The 20,634-nt window shown below is 41.5% G+C and overlaps 1 protein-coding gene across 6 annotated transcripts in view; it reads right to left on the reverse strand.

Moving 5' to 3' along the window:
- Nucleotides 1–20,634, reverse strand: part of KDM4C (lysine demethylase 4C) — a 391,685-nt gene that overhangs the window by 312,844 nt on the left and 58,207 nt on the right. For 5 of the 6 annotated variants that reach the window (XR_010322862.1, XM_010587948.3, XM_064290523.1 and 2 more), the window contains exon 5: nucleotides 8,453–8,646. Coding sequence is in view for 4 of the 6 variants with exons in the window: in XM_010587948.3 (XP_010586250.1) it covers nucleotides 8,453–8,646 (194 nt within the window). In the remaining 2 variants the exon portion in view is untranslated. Of the gene's footprint in view, nucleotides 1–8,452; nucleotides 8,647–20,634 lie in introns of those variants that run through there. The other variant, XM_064290526.1, reaches the window with a different exon arrangement.

A 20,634-nucleotide genomic window follows, 5' to 3' on the forward strand; every position in this document is an offset into this window, starting at 1 on the left:
CTGCATCACCAAGGCTCCAATGCCTCATATAAAAGGGAATCAAAAAGAACTACCTGCAGCAGCTACTGTCAGAGCTACCTGAGCTGATTACTTAGTGATGAGCACAGTCCCAGGCACGCATAAAAGGAGTTTCCCAATGAAATGAAGTCACCAAAGAGAAACGACATACTCATAACTGTACACGTCCCATGCTTGAAAAGTAAACTTCTAAAGAATGAATACGTGTGAATACTTATAAACGAAGACTTCATAAACTAATAAAGAAAGAACAGAGTCATAGAGGCAACTTTTATAAATGAATGAGACGACAAGAAGAATTGATGCCTTTGAATTATGGCGTTGGTGAAGAATATTGAATACACAGTGGACTGCCAAAAAAAAAAACAAACAAGCGTGTTTGGGAAGAGGTAGAGCCAGAATGCTCCTTAGAAGCAAGGATGGCGAGACTATGTCTCACATACTTTTGGACATGTTGTCAGAGGAGATCAGTCCCTGGAGAAGGACATCATGTTTGGTAAAGTACTGGGTCAACGAAAGAGAGGAAGATCCTCAACGAGATGGACTGACAGACACAGTGGTTGCAACAATGGGCTCAAGCTTAACAACGATTGTGGTCATGGCGCAGGACCGGGCAGCGTTTCCCTCTGTTGTACACAGGGTCGCTATGAGTCAGAACCGCTCGACGGCACCTAACAACAAGTCTAGCTGTAGAAGCGCACTCAGGAAGAAAGCCACTTTCCTATATGCTCAAGAACAAGTTCTGCAAAACAAATACCAAATATCACGCATTTTATACAAACTACTATCTAAACAGCAAGATTAAACAGTCTGAAAAAAGAGGGAGGGAAATAGGGGAAAAAGATCAGCCGGCTGAAGTAAATCTCTCACATCCTCCATGGCAATTTGCAAGGATTCAGCACGAAGCCTGGCTTTCCACAAAGTACATGGTAAATAAATCTGCGCAAACTTTCTGGTTTTTCTCTAGCAGTTAAGGATTTGATTTAGAATTTCTTTCCATTTTTGTGGGTTTTTGTGGTTACTGGCGGCAGCGGTGCTGGTGGTTCTAACTGTAAGAGTAGCAACAAGAATATAAGAGGCATCTTGAGGAACTTACAAGCCCCTGCTTTATCAGGAGTCCCTGGGTGGTACAAATGGTTAAGCTGGGCTGCTAATCCAAAAGTTGGAGGCTCAAGTCCACCCAGAGGTGCCTTGGGAGACAGGTGATCTGTTTCTGAAAGGCCAGCCTTTGGAAACACTACAGGGCACAGTTCTACTCTGAAACACTGGGGTCACCATGAGCTGGGGTTGACTCAATGACAACTGAATTTTGGCCTTGCTTACCAGGGGCACCAGGAATGTCTAATTAATATTCTTTTGAGAGCTCCCATATAATAACCCACAGTCACCAACTGATTGGGGAAAATGCATTAAATCTCATCACTTCAGGAAAACGAGTAAGGCTGACACATAAGATCACAAACACTAAACCTCACTGCTGCTTCCTTTCAGAGGCTTAGTGCTGAGCCGCGGCTACAGGCATTATTACTGTTGGGATTACAGGCAAGTGCTAGTGGGGGCTGTGTTTACCTCCAAGGCAGGCTCCGCGATTTGATGCTGGGGTCTGAGTAAAATAGGGTCTACTTGATCAACAAATATTTTTACTAGCAATTATCATTGTCCTCTCTTCTTCCTGCAAATATAGCTACATATGTTTGCTTCCTGCGAATACAGTGCAAAATTAATACTATACTTTTTCTGATACATTTCCAAAATGTTGAGTTTTTTTTAACAATACAACGTAAAAAAAAGGTATACGGATATGCCTTAAAATGATTGGATTCACTCATGTGGTTAGTTTTATTAACAGTTCAATTAAAAAGTATTTATGAACATTTATCTTTTCTTATTAACAGGGCAAATATCTCTAGAAAGAACTACTAAAACCAGAAACAAACCACTGTTCATCTCAAGAATATTTCTTCTATACAAACGTCAAAAGGATACAGCTTATGCCATCACAAATTAGTCTTACATTTGCAATTACAACATTTTAATGGGCATAAACTCACTAAACAGATAAGCAGACAAGTAGGGGTTGGTACCCTGGGTTGTTAATTCAATGTATCGTTAAATATTATCAAACTGCCCAATCCCTAAAGTAATGTTCTGCTTTAAAGAAAATTCCTCAAAAGAGGAATTCTTTCAGTAAGACTGTTCAATTAACAAATATTTATTGAGTACCTAATCCATGCCAAGTGAGCCGTGGTGGTGCAGTGGGTAAGCACTCGGCTGCTAAATGAAAGGTTGGTGGTTCAAACCCACCAGGCAGTCCACGGGACAGAGATGTAAGCAGTCTGCTCCTATAAAGATCACAGCCTTGGAAACCCTATGGGCAGTTCTGCTCTGACCTCTAGGGTGGCTATGAGTCAGAATCAACTACACGGCAATGGGTTTGATTTGGATTTACTCCATGCCAGACGCACGCCAGGTGCTGCAGGCACTAGAAATGTGAGAGTGGACAAGATAATAGGGTCCCTCCCGGGCTCCAGGTGCCCACAGTTTAATGGAGAAGGTGGACATTAAGCTTTGAAGGTCAACTTGGCACCATACAACCTGCTTGTTCTTTAAAAAAGATGTGATTTCTACAATTCAACAATAATTAAATAGGTAAACAGCTTCTCCTCCACCCTGGAAAGAAAGGGAGGAGAGCAGTGGCAGGAAAGGATAGAGGTGAGAAGGGGGTGGTGGCTGAGGCAGCGAGATGGGGGAAAGGCAGAGACAGACATCTAGAGGCAGCATCTGACTCCCTGGATTGAGCCGCGCTTCTAGTTTATCCCAACTACATGTGTTGGCTTAAGCCCTTTTTGCTTCTTTCTGTCATTTAGAACCAAAAATCCTTATTAATACAAGAACTATGTGGTTTCATGTTTAAAACATTTTGCCGAATAGACATGCAATATATGTGTTAAATGAATGTCTGAAAGGTTGGCATTGATTGAGCACATATGCCCAGCACTGGGGTAGGGACTTTGTACACCACATTTTACTTGACCTTCACAACTACTCCACAAGGTAGGCAGCAGAACCATCTGAGTGGTTCAGGAGAGGACACCGAGGCACAAACTCAGGACAGGGCAGTGCTGGGGTTCAAACACGAGCCTCCGCACCAACACCTGTGCTCTTGAATTCTGTGCCAACTGAACAACGAGCCAACGAAAAATGCATTCATCCAAGTTTACATCCATCAGGAATATTCTGACACTTCTTATTGCTACATAGTATTTCAATAAAGTCTCACCATTTGCTGAACAAAAAAAGTCCCAAGTGCTTAAGTCCATCCTTAATATTTCTAGCCTGGAAAACCTTCCCTCCTGACTTCGGACCTTTGCGTATACAGCTTAAGCCATGTCCTCTTACACCTCACCCCTCTCATTCTCTACAGGGCAAACCTGGAAGTTCTTATTCATTGTGCTTGGACACAGTCTGGGGAAGCAGGAGTCAATGCATCGTCCCAATTCCATATCCCCCAGAAATTATCCCAGCCACTCTCCTCCACATTGCTTGAAAGGAAGAACCAGATTTTACTTACCCCTCTATATAGGCACATATGGACTTTACAGAACTACTATGGCCCAAAATGATTTACTTTCATAAGATTATTAAAATAAGAGTGATTGTATTTGTACAGTACCCTACAGTTTACAAAGCACCTTTACGCACAAAACATAACGGTGCCCTCCTAGCAGTCCTGGAAGCAGACAGGATCAATCATGCCTCCACCTGGCAGTCAGAGAAACTCGTGATGAAAGGGGAGGAGTGATTTGCCCTAAGTCATTCAGCTGGCAAGTGACAGATCTGGGGTTTGCAAACAGGTCTTCTGGCTCCAAAGTCAACATTCATTCCGAGAAATAAATACTTCACCACTGGCGGCAAAAGCAGTTTTCTATCCGCTTACTCTGAGGATTTGTTTTCCCTTAAACCTTTATGTCAGGAACTTTTAAATAAATCATTAGTTCCTCCAAAGGCTCTGCAATATGAACCTGTGTCCATGAACAGTTACTTGGCCAAACTGCCACACACGGTGGGCAAAATGTGCGTCTTGTGGCCTCTTCCTGGAGCTATACATACCCACAGCTACGCAGGAAACTCGGTATTCTTAAGAGTTACATTTTAGACAAGCATCTTTAGAAAATGTTCCGTGTATTTCCTTGACCGCCGTTGAACAGACTGAGCCAACATAATTTAGCCCTCTCCTGAACTAGAATTATTTACGGAGTATTAATGTTATGGAGCCCTGGTGGTGCAGTGGTTAAGAGCTACGGCGATCTATGGCTGCTAACCCAAAAGTCAGCAGTTTGAATCCACCAGGCGCTCCTTGGAAACCCTATGGGGCAGTTCTACTCTGTCCTATAGGGTCGCTCTGAGTTGGAATCGACTCAACAGCAACAGGTATCAATGCTATAGCCAGGCGCTAATGATTCAAAGACAAAAAGACATGGGCCCTGACTTCAGGGCACTCACAGGCAAGCTGGGGGCAGCAGGGGATGTGAGGTGCAAAAGCAGATGTCTGAGGGCGACACCCGCCACCCATCTGTCGGTTTGTGGTCCTGTGGTGGCTGGTGTGTTGCTGTTATGCTGGAAGCTATGCCACCAGTTTTTCAAATACCAGCAGGGTCACCCATGGTGGACAGGTTTCAGCAGAGCTTCCAGACTAAGACTAGGAAGAAAGGCGTGGAGACCTACTTCTAGAAATTAGCCAATAAAAACCCAAAGGATCAAAACAGAACACCGTTCATCTCGCTTGCTTTGCACACATCACAATGAGGCATTAATTGCTGGAGAACATCATGTTTGGTGAAGTAGAGGGTCAACAAGGGCAAGGGAGACCCTTAGAGAGGTGGACTGGCACAACAACTGCATGATGGACTCAAACATGCCAGCCATTGTGAGGACGATGCAGGACTGGTCAACCCTTTGTTCTGTTGTACATAAGGTTGCCGTAAGTCAGAGTCAGCTCCATGGCAGCTACCTATCTATGGATCTATCCGTCTGAGGCAGAGAAAGCACATGGTCCAGAAAGGCTCCAGGCAAAATCTGAGGGCTACATGGGCAGGGGAGAGCAGCTGTGAACATGGGAGTAAGGAAGGGCTAACTTAGGCAGTCTTTGCAATAATCATAGCCAGACCCCAGTGCCTGAGGGTAGAACTGAAGAAGAGGGAAGAGCCAAGGTTAAACGCAAGACTGAGTCCAGAAGAAAAGGAGGAAGACACCCTGCCGGGGTCAGAGATGCCAAGTGCAGGAGACAGAACTGGAGAAGAGTGAAGGCCACCGTCCCAGAGTGAAGGGTAGACAGAACTCAACAAGGAGAGGAAAACCAGAAAGGGAAATCAACACGCACACGCGCACATAACTGGCGCTCATCCTGGTTAACCTTGTCATTTCGTGGGTGAGGAAACTGGGGTCCAGAGAAGTATAGCAATTTGTCCAAAGTCACACACATTATAGGCAGAATAAGGACGGGGTGCTGGTCCCCTGAGCCTAAGCTCCCCCTCGCACACTGCCTACCTCACAACGTTTAGTTGAATCTGTATTCTTCTACTTCTTTTCACAACTCAATTCAGGTATATTATAATGATTACTAAAATGAATTTTAATGATAATAGGGTTTACCTCAGAATTATTTATGCTGAGGCAATATAATCTTTCATAAGTCTACTGGGAAACAGCCTTTGAGCCATGTATATCACTCTTTCCCTCCAGTCGTTATCTTCAAAATGGAATCTAGATTAGCTGTCATAGCTCACTGCTGTTTTATTATTTTATCATTATAAATAATGGTCAAGGTTAAAGAAAATAGTGGTAATATAAATGTGCCTTTAATGCAAATAATGGCATCTATGCTTGGCAACTAATAGAGTAATTAACTATGGAAAATGTACATGCTGGGAGAAAGAAACACTTTGGAAAGGAACGTAATTATCTTCACTCATGAACAGCAGGGCTCCTCCCAAAGACACAGACTCTAGAGTCAGTCTTACCCCGACCAGAATACACTCTCCTTAATCTTAGAGGGCATCGTTCTGCTCCTGAGAGAAAAAAAAAAATCACCTTTCTTAATAAGAAAGGAGAAATTCCATCTGATCTCTTCTAATACTAAAAACTCTCATCAAAGTTACAAGCACCCTCATTAATTTCAAACGGATCTCCAGAACAGCTCTGCTACTAGCTTTTCAGATTCTCGATTAGACTCTGGGCATCATCCCAGAACAAAGGGAAGTAGCTCACAGACAACGAGACCTGAGAGCCAGAACTCTAAGGGATGGCTTTGTTTTTCTGGGTCTCACAAGTTTTTCGCCTTTGGCAGCATGCACTCTGACCGCTTTTCTATGGCTCGTTTTAGTGGAAAATATTTGAGTTTTCCTTCTCTGACAGGTTTCCACCTTACACAGGTTCCTGCTTCGGCAGGTTTGCTGTATCAGGTTTCATCAACACGTTGACTACAACCATGTCATTTTATCCACATTCAAAGTGAGTGACAGAATGGTATTCAGATAACTACTCAGCTGAGAAACCACCCAGGTGCCTGTGCTTTGTTTAAAACATTTATCATAGTCTCTCAAACTGAACCCCCAAAAGTACTAAGGATGACATTCCAACAGATTTCAGGGTGGGGTTGAAGAAATACGGCAGAAACCCTTTGTGCCTAAGTATGTGCTCACAGCTGGCCCTCGCTAAACACCCGTGTAACGGATAATCGCATCACACTGTCCTATCACCCAGGTCGTGAGTCTTAGGCCAGCTATGAAAAATGTTTCCATTTGATTTACCCTGTTAGGAGAGCAACCTGCTAAGAATTCACCAAACAAAATGTGCATCTTTAAAGTAAGTTCAACAGCTGCCCACTAATTTTTTCTTAGATTACAAAACTCCACAGAGAATCAGGAACTGCCTGGATTTTTCTTATACGTCCTAAGAACTTTGTTCTTCCACTTAAAACTTTCTTTCCAATTAAAAGTCATTTTAATCATGGATTTTTGCTGTAATTGAATTTTAGGGAGAAAGTTTACAACTTCACACTTCACGACCTCAATGGCAGGTAAAGGCAAGACAGGGATGGAAATGGTACACTGTATCTGAATACGTGATCATCAGGAGACCCGGAAAGAGGCTATTACCTTCAAATTGGAAGCGACAGAGCTACTGGGCTGGCAGCTTCCTATTATGTTTGCAATAGTCAGAAATGTCGTGTTTCCTGGGTTGTCAAAGTAATGCTTCATAACGCTGCTGTCTGTATGACTCTGCACCACAGAAAACAGGGTCGGTATTTAACTCTCGCAAGACTAAAGACCACGAAAACAAGTTCAAACATGAAACTGGCTGACCACAAAGGATAACAGGGTGATTGATAGGCTAATAACCATTAATGCGTAGCTTATGTTCTGTAGGATTCATTTTACAAACAGACGCAGCTTAAAAGTCATGGCTCAGAAAGATGGTGGGGGGGACTCCCAAACAGAGGACATTGCAAGTTAGGAAAATGTAGTTACAGCAACATATTCTTTCCCAGTGCCCATCATCCAAAGAGCGGTAACAGGCCTCCTGGTTCATTCCTCTTCACCCTCTGTCCCCATACACTGAATGGAACTTGTCAAGGAGGCTGGACCAGAAGACCATTAAAAGTAGACGTAGACCCCCTGTTACAAACGAGATCCATTCCTAACTGCGTCTTTAAGAATTTATGGGTAAGTTGGAACAAGTACATACTGTTCTCACTTAGCCTTACTTTAGTGCAAGAAGGAAGCCCTGGTGGCATAATGGTTAAGTGCTATGGCTGCTAGCTAAACAGGTCGGCAGTTCGAATCCACCAGGCACTCCTTGGAAACTCTGTGGGGCAGTTCTACTCTATCCTAAAGGGTCGCTATGAGTTGGAACCAACTTCAGAGCAATGGGTTTGGTTTTTGGTTTTAGTGCAAGAAAAGGCTTGAACACTTTTCAGTGATTTAAAAGCCGCAGGTGCAGTAAGTGAAGGTGACTGTAATGAAAAATTAGTTGGAAACAGGTTTGATCATCTCAAAGTGAAGGCAAATTGACATAACATTCAAGACTGGTATGAGTTGTCCATGAGTCAGACATTCATAACCCAGGGACTGATTGTACTTGAAACTCTACATCCTGGATGTCGACTTTTTACTCTTAACTACCTCCCATACACCCTATAACAGACACTCAGAGAAGTAAAGATGCCTAACAAATTCTTTAAAATCTCTCTCAATCCACAGCCTACAAACTGGCTCTATGGTTTCTGTGCTAAACCTTGGGCAGAGTAGGAGGCAACCCATTATTACAGTCAAACTTTCTTACAGAATTCACCAAATAAAAGTCCTCTCCAGGATGCTCATGTTGCCTAGATTTCAAGGCTTCAAAGCAAACGAATATGAAACATGGAACTTGCCAAGACTTGGGCTCTCCAAAGTGGAGATAGTTAATGCTGTAGAGGTCCATGTCCTCGGTGTGCCACGCGAAGGTGGTTTTCCACATGCCAAAATAGAGGTAAGGGGTATTCACACCCTCAATTGAAATACCGCACTCTTCCTCAACCACATCCAAGACTGTATTTAGGCGAGCTATGTTCCATTCATCCACACCCTGGAATCAGAAGAGAGAGGGGGAGAGAGAGAAAATGAAACGTTAATAAACTAATAAAGATAAGACTGACTAATCAAACCGTTATCTGCCAAATTATACTGTATATTTTAACTCACTGAGAAATGAAACAATAAAGCAAGCTAATTAAAGAGCCATGTACATATATCCATTATTATTAATCAGAGATTGCTATCAGAATAATGGGGTTCTAAATAAATGCTGACATAAAATTATAACAAATAACTTCCTGATTCCAAATGGAACTGTAAGTTAAGGGCCTCCCTCCCAACTTAACATTAGCATAAAAAATCAGTGATACAATTGATCTGGGGTATGCTTTCTCTACCCTTTTGCTTTCAAGTGTGTTGTGGGCGTGTGGGTTTGTTTCGTTTTTTGTTGTTGTTTTCTTTTGCACCTTAGTTGAGAAGTCATATTGAACTTCAGTTATCATCTGATAGAAAACCAATAGCAAAATATAATCTTCTGTCTTCCCTCTCTCATCCCCAACCATTTCAATTTTGGCATAATACATCTTTTCCTAAAAATTGCATTCTAATTCAAATATTGGGAAAACTTTTATCAACAGTCTAAAGCAGAGATCACCGTGCTTATGATGCTCCTTCGACTAAGTATTAGCCTATTATGTTGACTAGAAGTTTTAAACGCAGACAGCCTGCTAAAAATAATTATCCAAACCAAACATGGCTTGAAGGGAGAGAGAGAAGATGAGAGTCACTGGTACAAGAGCTAAGGTGATGGGAAAAGACGGTGGTTTCATTACAGCTTGTGGTTGGTGGGTGCTGTCCAATCGATTTCAACCCAGAACAACCCCATGTGACAGACCAGAACTGTCTCATAGGGTTTTCTTGACTGTAATCTTCATGGAAGCAGATCACCAGGTCCTTCTCCCACAGAAACACTGGGCAGGTTTCAAACCACTGACCTTTCGGTTAGCAGCCCAGCATTTAACCGTTGTGCCACCAGGGCTCCTTATTAGAATTTACCAAACAATTATTAAGTCACTGTAGTCCACAACTGCTTGATAATTTTTTAAAATATGTATCTTCAAATACCTGTTAAAATATGTATTTTAAAACTTTTTTTAAATATATATTTTAAAAATAGTATCACTTCTCCAGTCAACTTGTACATATCAGAGATCAAGTACATTTCTGTGCAAGCAGAGGGAAACAGCAATGCCTTTAAATTCATTTCAGCCTCCTCCCGATGCTATTAAAGAGGGGCATTAAATTCACCTATGTCAACTGACAAGGTCCACTCTAACTACACCAATGCCTGCCAGACAACCAGTTACTCATATTTCCCATACGCAATAAAAGCTTTTAGGGTTGTTGTGTTTTCTTTTGGGACCCTTTAAAGGATTCCCTAATCAGTGTGCTAATCTCGCTTCCTCCAGCTCTGGAGCTAGGAAAATTATTGATGGAGCAGTTAATGAAGCTCTGCCACACGTAACATAATGGAAAGTGCCAGAAGAGATAATTTAATTCTCAAATGCCCTTTACTAGCCGTCCTATCTACAACTTCAGCCCCACGCTGGGAAGTCTGCTAGCTGGAAACTGGTCAAATTCAGTCTCCTTTTGGAGAAGATCCTAGGTTCCAACTTATGAGAGTCCTCATAAAAGTTCAATCAAATTATGTAAAATATTTTATCTCACTCTATTTATAGTGATGTAATCTCTTAACTCCAGTCCAATCAGACTTCAGTCCAATCAGTCTAATAATAGAGTCCTATTTAAAAGTCATTACCGAAACAGTGAATCTGAAGTAATAAATGAGCACCATATTACAGGGACCATTTTTAAACTGAATGAGCTTGCGCATTTAGACGCAAACGATTGCTCTGAAATTCCCACATTTGGAGAAGTCTATGCTTTATTTCTGACCTACACTATCTTTCAAAATTACTGCTGGATGAATCCCTGGATATCCCAAACCTGTGGACACATGTCGAAGAGGAAGAGGGTAGGGAACAGAGACTTCTTGTTATGTGCTGTCAAGCCAATTCCAACTCATAGCGACTCTGTATGACAGAGCAGAACTGCCCCAAAGAGTTTCCCAGGCTGTGATCTTCGCAGGAGCAGATCGCCAGGTCTCTTCTCCCATGGAGTCACCGGCTGGTTCAAACTGCTGACCTTTCAGTTAGCAGTCAGGCACTCAACCATTGTGCCACCAAGGCTCCATGGAACAAAGAGTGCTGGCCTAAAAACTCCCAGCAATAACCTCAGCTCTGCTACTGGCCAGGAGGAAAATCACTGAGATTTCATGAACATCGTGAAGGTTACAGCACCAACCCCACCGACCTCACAGAGTGGCGTGCAGTTCTGAATAGGCTGAAGGACACAAAGCCTTTGGAAAATAAAATGAACTAATTCTTAAAACTGACGTAATCAACATCCCCACTACTCTCTAATAAATCTTAGTGCAACAAAAATCACCTGGATTCCTACACACCAACAAAGAGAACTTTGAAAAGGAAATCAGGAAAACAATACCATTTATAATAGCTCCTAAAAAGATAAGGTAACTTAGGAATAAATCTAACCAGGGACGTAAAAGACTTCTAACAAAGAAAACTACAAAACACTACTGCAACCTAAATATAAAACATGAAAAGATAAAGATCATGGAAGAAAAAAATAGGGACAAGGCTAGGGCCCTACTACATGGCATAAATACAATACGAACCATAACTAACAATGCACAAACACCAGAAGTTAACCAAATAACTGGGAGCTCCTAAAAACTAAACGCTCCAAAGTTCACTCTTCAGCCAAAGATGACACAGGTCTATAAAACAAACAATAGCACACATGACGAACATGCTTCTTAGCTCGCTTATGTAAATGAGACCAAAGGAGCAACACCTGCCCGAAAGCAAAGACAACAAGATAGGAAGGGGCAGGAAAACAGGACAAATGGGAACTGGGAACCCGGGGCGGAGAAGGGGAGTGTGTTGACACATCACAGGGATTGCAACCAATGTCACAAAACAATGTGTGTATAAATTGTTGAATGAGAAACTAATTTGTTCTGAAAACTTTCACCTAAAGCACAACAAAATAAAAAAAAAAAATCTTACTGGAAAACCTCCCCAAAGACAACACTGGAACACAAGTGGTAATAATGTCCTTTGAAACGTACTACCACGGTTCTCTCTATTAATAGGCAAGTTACATGTTTGCAGTCGTTTCTTCTGGACAAGACCAAGGTTGCCAGGACGCTCAAACTTAACCACTTTTTCTAAAATAAAAAGTCATATTATTTCAGTTAAAGAGGCTGCAAAAATACTTAGAATAACTGGTATAAACAAGGCGGAGAATAAACTGTATCGCTTCAAAATCCTTCTCCTACTATTGTTGTCCTCTATCGGCTGACCTGGCTGACTGCCTCCAAGGGCAGGCTCTGCGCAAAAGAACAGTGAAAGCACCAGGTCTCTCTCCTGTATTTAGGCGAAGTGTAAACCTAGTTTCAAAAGAAAGGTCTGACAATCTATTTCCGAAAAATCAACCACTGAAAATCCTAGGGAGCAAAGCTCTGATACACGTGCGTTCGCCATGAGTCAGAATCAACTCCATGGAAACTGGTTTTACACCTAGTTTGTCATTTAGGTGAGTGTCATACCATACACTCCTCGTTACACTACACACACACACACACACACACACACCCCACACATACTCAAATAGGTAATATTGTATCCAAATGTACAAGTGAAAAAATACAATACCCCTAGCTAGTAGTAGGTGGCAAAGATAAACCTAATCTATCTGACTCCTAGGCCTTTGTTTTTAAACTCCATGCTTCAAGTTCTGATCATTTTAAAATGCAACATCATCACCCCCACCTCTCAGCATCAACTGTCAACAAGGTCCCAGGTGTTGACACTTATGAGAGGTAAACACGTAAAACTGCTGCATGCTCCCACCCAGGGGTATGGTGTCCTACCCCAACACCGGGAAAGCTGGTAACGGGATCTGCTTCACTTGAGGGCTAGCAAGAGGCCTGATTTGGTGTAAAAGCAATCTCCAAAAAGACACTAGCTACAAACCGCCCCAGAATGGCAGGTCGGAATTTGCCAGAGCATTCAAAGCTTAAAGCCGTCAAGTGTCAGCAGAAAGTCTGCTCACCGGTCCAGTTCACAGACAAATGCCTCTTCCCAGATTCTGTCCCCTTGAACACAACTCTTCCACACCATGGTCATCAGGTGCTTCAGCAATGCTCATAACTCATGTGACCTCCACCAGACAGACTTGTTCTGACCTCCAACCCCCTTTGCCCCAATTATTCAGTCACCATTCTAGGCCTGCCCTGCCCTGTCCTATTTGAGCTAGGCCTGCAATTATGTCTATTTTCTTGATTTCTGTCTGGTTTTAGAAATAATTCAGTACTGGACCATGATTTGTGCAACTGAGAACTTCATCAGAGACCATTCCTTTCCATTTCTCTAGCTTCCTCCTCTCAGGAAACAGATGGGCAGTTGAAAAGAACACCTCAATCTTCAACACGACAACCAGAGACAGGAGCTGGTGGAGGACCAGGCCTTGGACTTCTACAGAGGGAGTACGTGCCCCAAACTGTATCCTAGCATGAAGAATGCATCTTTAAACCTTGCACAGAGATTGTATCAAGTTCTAGGTCAGAGCCCTTCCACTCTGTACTTGGGTCCCTGAATGTAAGGCCATGTGTAGGACACTGAGCACCCTCTTCCCAGGACCGTAAACAGCCTGGGTGCCCTTTGCAACAATTGGGCCCTGGAAGACTAAGGGATAAAAAAAAAAGTAAAAGTTTTTCATACGTTCCAGCAAAATGTGTTAGAAACCTCAGCAAAGTGCATCCTGTCAGGTTTCCTATGGGGCGCGTCAGGGCAAGGAAGAAAAGATGTGCAATGCTGGGTAAGAACTGCTGAGCGCTGGATGCTGCATGAACAGAGACTCACCATACACCAAGGAACAGCAGGAACCCACAGCCCCTATTAAGTCTTTGCAGGAGATGGCAGGCAGGCAAAATGCTACTCCATAGGGTCGCTATGAGTCGGAACTGACCCAACGGCACCTAACAACAACAAATGAGCCATAAAGTATAAGCACTTATTGCCGTTGTTGTTGGGTGCCATCTAGCTGGTTCCGATTCATAGCCAAGCCCATGTGTGACAGAGTAGAACTTCCCCACAGGATTTTCTTGGCTGTAATCTTAATGGGAACAGATCACCAGGTTTTTCTCCCAGAGAGCCTCTAGGTGAGTTCCAACCGCCAGCCTTTTGGTTAGTAGCCAAGAGCTTAACCGTTGCACCACCAGGGCTCCTTATAAACACTTAAAAGTGCACAGTACATTGAAGGAGAAGTAGCATGGTTTTTGTTAGCAGTACTGAGTCTACTGGAGCTCTCAGAAGAGGTAATATACAGGCTACGCTTCAGGAGAAGGTTATACACCAACAGTGAGCTCCTCCAGGGACTGATTCTAACTAACAGTAAGTCAACAACCTCAGTCAGTGCACAGAAGGGAAATGCCCAGGTTCATGGACGGCACCAGAGTCCTTTCAAGAAGCAAAATACCGAGAAGATAGGAAGGTATCACAAAATCTCTACCTCATCTTACAAAGGAAACAAGATACTCAGTGACTTAACAGGCCTCCAAGTTTGAAAATTAGAACACGGCAGCCTCCTCAGTGGCCAATGTATTACCTGTCCAGCAAATCGTGATTTTCTGTAACCAAACTTCTCCTAATTTACCATCCTGGTCCCATTTTTATAAATCGGCACTGCGACATGGTGTTTGTTATTGTGTCCCCCAAAAACGTGTGGTGTAAATTCTAACTCCTACGCATGTGGTTATAAAATAATCCCATTTGGGAACGAGTTTTCTTTGTTACGATAATTAGACAGTATTCGAGTAGAGTGTGTCTTAAATCAATCTCTATTGATATATAAAAGAGCAGATTAGGCACAGAGAAGCAAGCAGAGATGGAGGAAGGTAAGTGCCACGCCACGTGACGATCTCCAAGGAGCCAAGGAATAGAAGCTGAAGAGATGAGGCCCTCCCCCCAAAGCGGACAGAGAGAGAAAGCCTGCCCCTAGAGCAGAGGCCCTGATTTCAGACTTCTAGCCTCCTAAACTGTGAGGAAATAAATTTCTGTTCGTAAGAGCCACCCGCTTGTGGTATTTCTATTATACCAGCACTAGATAATTAGGACAGTATTTCTAGTTACCACATGACTACTGTGCAGTATTTTTTAAAAGACAAATTTAGGCTTTTCCTCATTTGCCTCTTATCTCTTTCTCTGACCCTTATCACACTTTGTTTGTTTAGGGTGGCGGGAAATTTGGCAATGAATTGGCAACACTTATGAGTGGGGAAAAAAAATTTTTTTTTTTTTATGAGTGAAGGTTGTACAACATGATAAATGTAACCAGTATCACTAAACTGTGCACCTGAAAAAATATTAAATTGGCAAATGTTATGCATATTTTTTACAACAATTTAAAAACACACACAAAACGCAACAAAATAACTCAACAAGCAAGAGAATGAGCTAGCCAAGAGACAAAATTTAAGAAATTAATGCACAGTGCAGTACAGAAAGACAATAAGATGGAAAATCTGAAAGGTAGGCAATACTGAGGACAGAATAAGTAGGTCTAAGATTTGTCTAACTGGAGTCACAGGAGAAAAGTACAAAACTCATAAACCATAAAAAAAAAAAGATTGTTTTCTGTAGAAGGATCCTCATCAAAAAGGGGAAAATGCAGACCAGAATTTCAAACTATTACGGCCTCCAGATTTTCTGGAGCTATGCGAGTTGGATAAACCCCAGAAACTACTGCCCTGAGATAATTTTTAAAACATAAACCAAAAAACACCCCTGAAGTCTTCTAAAAAACAAACAATAGTTTAGCTTAACTAGTAAAAAAAAAATTCTGACTTGAGCATTATACTTTTTTAAGAACTATTTGGGATCAACACCACCCGTGTCAATTTGTCACACTGTGGTGGCCTGTACGCTGCTGGGATGCTGGAGGCTATTCCACCGGTATTTCAAATATCAGCAGGGTCCCCCACAGTGGCGACATTTCAGTGGACACATTTCCAAACTAGGACAGACTAGGAAGAAAGGCCTGGAGATCTACCTCTAAAAATAATAGCCAGTGAAAACCTTACAAATAACAGCTGAACACTGTCTGATATAGTGCCAAAAGATGAGCCCTGCAGGTTGGGAAAAAAAAAAACCCACTGCCGTTGAGGAAAGCACTCAAAATATGACTGGGGAAGCACCGCCTCCTCAAAGTAGAGTCGGCCTTAGTGACAGGGACGAAGTCAAGCGTTCAAGACCTTTGTTTGCTGATGTATCACAAGTCAAAACGAGAAGAAACAGCTTCAAACATTCGTTAATAATCAGAATGTGGAATGTTACGAAATATGACTCTAGGAAAATTGGAAGTTGTCGAAAATGAAATGGAACACTTGAAGACAGATATTCTGGGCATCGGTGAGATGAAATGGACTGGTATTGGCCATTCTGAATCAAATAATCATATGGTCTACTATGCCAGGAATTCACAAATTGAAGAAGAACAGCACTGCATTCATTGTCGAAAAGATCATTTCGAGATCTATCCTGAAGTACAATGCTGTCAGTGACAGGATAATATTCAGACACCTAGAAGGAAGACCAGTTAATACGACCATTATTCAAATTTATGCACCAACTACTAAGGCCAAAGACGCAGAAATTGAAGGTTTTTACAAACTTCTACAGTCTGCGATTTCTTGAACAGGCAGTCATGATACATTGATAATTACTGGCGATTGGAATGAGAAAGTGAGAAACAAAGAAGAATCACTGGTAGTTGGAAAATACGGCCTCAGTGATAAAAACAACGCTGGAGATTACACAATGAAATTTTGCAAGACCAATGACTGATTCATTGCAAATACCTTTTTTCAACAACATAAATGGCGACTATCCATGTGGACCTAGCTGGATAGAATACAGAGGAATCAAACTGATTATATCTGTGGAAAGAGACAATGGAAAAGCTTAATATCATCCATCAGAATAAGGCCAGGGGGCAACTGTGGAACAGACCATCAGCTGCCCATATGCAGGTTCAAGTTGAAGCTGAAGAAAATTAAAACAAGTCCACGAGAGTCAAAATACAACCTTGGGTACATCCCAACTGAATTCAGAGACCATCTGAAGAACAGATTTGACGCATTGAACACTAATGACCAAAGACCAGGTGAACTGTGGGATGACATCACACGTGAAGAAAGCAAACGGTCATTAAAAAGACAAGAAAAAAAAAAAAGACCGAAGCAGATGTCAGAAGAGATTCTGAAAGTTGTTCTTGAATGTACAGTAGCTAAAGTGAATGGATGAAATGATGAAATAAAAGACCTGAACAGAAGATTTCAAAGGGTGGATCGAGAAGATAAAGTATTATAAAGAAATGTGCAAAAACCTGGAGTTAGAAAACCAAAAGGGAAGAACACGCTTGGCATTTCTCAAGATGAAATTACCGAAGAAAAATTCAAGTCTCAAGTTGCACTTTGAAGGATTCTATGGGGAAAATATTAAACGGCCCAGGACACATCAAAAGAGGATGGAAAGAATACACAAGAATCACTGCACCAAAGGAACTGGTCCACATTCAACCATTTGAGGAGGAAGCATATGATCAAGAACCAATAGCACTGATGGAAGAAGTCCATGCTGCACTGAAGGCACTGGCGAAAAACAAGGATCCAGGGACTGGAGAAACACCAAGTGAGATGTTTCAACAAATGGTGCAGGACTGGAACTACTCACTCGTCTTTGTCAAAAAATGTGGGAGACAGCTACCTGGCCAACCAACTGGAAGAGATTCATATTTGTGGCCATTCCAAAGAAAGGTGATGCACAGAATGCAGAAATTATAGAACAGTATCATTACTATTACATGTAACTAAAACTTTGCTGAAAATAATTCAAAAACGGCTGCAGCAGTATACTGACAGTAACTGCCAGAAATTCAAGCCAGATTCAAAAGAGGACGCGGAATGAGGGATATCATTGCTGATGTCAGATGGATCCTGGCTGAAAGCAGAGAGCACCCGAAGGATGTTTACCTGTGTTTTACTGACTATGCAAAAGCATTAAACTCTGTGGATCATGACAAATTACAGACAACATTGAGAAGGATGGGAACCCCAGAACACTTAATTGTGCTCATGAGGAACCTGCACACAGACCAAGTGGCAGTCGTTCGAACAGAACAAGGGGACAGTGCATGGTTTAAAAAGGTGTGTGTCAGGGTTGTATCCTTTTAGCATACTATACAATCTGTATGCTGAGCAAATAATCCAAGAAGCTGAACTATATAAAGCAGCACAGGACATCAGGATTGGAAGAAGGCTCAACCTCGTTTGTTGTAAGTGAAGAGGACTTGAAGCACTTACTGATGGAGATCAAAGGCTACAGCCTTCAGTATGGATTACACTTCAACACAAAGAAAACAAAAACCCTTACAACTGGGCCAATAAGCAACATCATGATAAATGGAGAAAAGATCAAAGTTGTCAAAGATTTCGTTTTATTTGGATCTACAATCAATACCCATGAAAGCAGCAGTCAAGAAATCAAATGATGTATTGAATTGGGCAAATCTGCTGCAAAAGACTGCTTTAAAGTGTTGAAAAGTGAAAACGTCACTTTGAGGACTAAGGTGCACCTGACCCAAGCCACGGTATTTTCAATCGCCTCATATGCATGCAAAAGTGGACAATGAACAGGAAGATCAAAGAAGAATTGATGCATTTGAATTATGGTGTTGGTGAAGGATAATGAATATACCATGAGCTTCCAGAAGAAAGAACAAGTCTGTCTTGGAAGAAGTACAGCCAGCGTGGTCCTTGGTAGCGAGGATTGAGACTTCATCTCACATACTTTTACACATCATCAGGAGGAATCCTGCAAAAGGACATCATGCCTTATAAAGTAGAGGGTCACGAAAACTAGGAAGACCCTTGACAAGGTGGATTGTTACAGTGGCTGCAACAATAAGCTCAAACATAGCAAGGATTGTGAGGATGTTGCAGGACAGGGCGGTGTTTTGTTCAGTTGTACACAGGGTTGCTACAAGTCGGAACCGACTCCAAGGCACCTAACAACAACAACAAATGCAATCAAATTGACAACAGCAATTGGAAAGATTAGATAGGAACTTTAGGGGGCAGTGAGTTTACGTTAACAGAAGAGGAACAACTCAGAGAAGGAGGGTGAGAATGGCTGCACGACTCGAAGAATGTAATCAATATCACTAAGTTGTAAATGTAGAACAATTGAATTGGTACATTCCGCTGTGTATATTCTTAACAACAACAACAAAATAACATTTTTTTAAAAAGCGAAATTAGTAAATTGAATTACATTAATGACATACAGAACTGTGATCCAAACAAAATCATCTGCCCAATCTCAACTAATTTGCCGGTAACCTAAAGCTGGGCTAACGCAGATTATTGCAACTGATTCATATGGCTGCTCTATGTCTTTGAAGCTTCAAAGGTAATGTGCACGGAGAAAAGAAAAGAAAATCTGGTTAGTTCTTTAAAGCTTCCAAAATCCTATCCATTGTACACAGTAATGTGTAGTCTTTTCTCTGGGATAAAAAGAAATTTGTACCTTTTGATAACTAAAATGAAAGCTCTGGTCCACGTTTTAAAATAGAGTGGAGATTTCCTTAAGATCTTTACACAATAAGAATAAAATTAGACCTGTGTGGGATTCATTTTGCTTGAAACTTAATTATAACGTGTGACATGATAGCTCTTTTTGCTTCTTCCTTTCCATGAAAATATCTTATATTCTCTACACTTTCTACTTTTAAAACATACCTATTTTTCCTTTTTTGCATTTTAATACACAAAATACCTACAATTTTACAGCAGGGCTTTCTTTTTGCTCTAGAATTCTAGACAATAACTAGGGTACAACAAGTTTTGAAAGAAACAACAAATTGTGCAAAAGTACCATATAAAAAGATAGCCTGCAACTCCTGCCTTGACTCTGCCTCATGAGGGTTTGATGTTAATGGTGTCCCTGGTCCCAGGCAGAAGCAACACAAATTCTCTTGGGAGACAAGCATCCTCCATTTAGACCAGCAAGGTTTCCAATTAAAATCTAACCAAAGCACACAGTCCAGGAACACCACTCACACAAGGAGGCAAGCCACCATCGGTGAGAGCCAGCAGATACAACTAACGAAGCATTTCCAACCTCCTCCTCAAAGACTGCAGGTAACAGAAGTCTCAAAAAAAGACAAAATGAAACGTTTTAAGAAATAAAGAATGGAATCATTAAGTATTAAAATGGCCAGCCAGATTTGGGAAGAAGGAGAACTCCTAGAAATGAAATATATAATTATGAAATGTAAAGCTCATTGTTTAGGAAGCAGTGAGTGTTTCTTTATGGTGACGGGAAATTAGGCAACGATTATGGGGGACGGTTGCACAGCACGATGAATGTAACTGATATCGCTAAATTATATACCTAAAAAACACTGAATTAGCAAATGCTGTATTATATATATTTTTGCAACAATTTAAAAAAAATGAAAGAACTTGAATAGCAAGAGAAGTAGTTTGCCAGGAGATAAATTTTAAGAAATTAATACACAGTACAGTACAGAACGACAATGAGATGAAAAATCTGAAAGGAAAGTTACGCAACACTGAGGCTAGAATAAGTAGGCCCAAGGTTTGTCTAATTGGAGTCACAGGAGAGAAAAAAAGGTACAAAAAATTATAAACCGTAAAAGAGAAGACTGATAAATTCAATCATTAAAATTAAAACCTCTGTTCATTACAAGACACCATAAATAAAAAAAAAATAAACACATGGGGGGAGGGACTACAACTGGAGCAAATAATTCAACAACTAAAACTGACATAGTTTTGATATCCAGAACACATAAAGGACTACAAATAATA

This window comes from Loxodonta africana, chromosome 9 (assembly GCF_030014295.1).
Source record: "Loxodonta africana isolate mLoxAfr1 chromosome 9, mLoxAfr1.hap2, whole genome shotgun sequence".
NCBI lineage: Eukaryota > Metazoa > Chordata > Mammalia > Proboscidea > Elephantidae > Loxodonta > Loxodonta africana.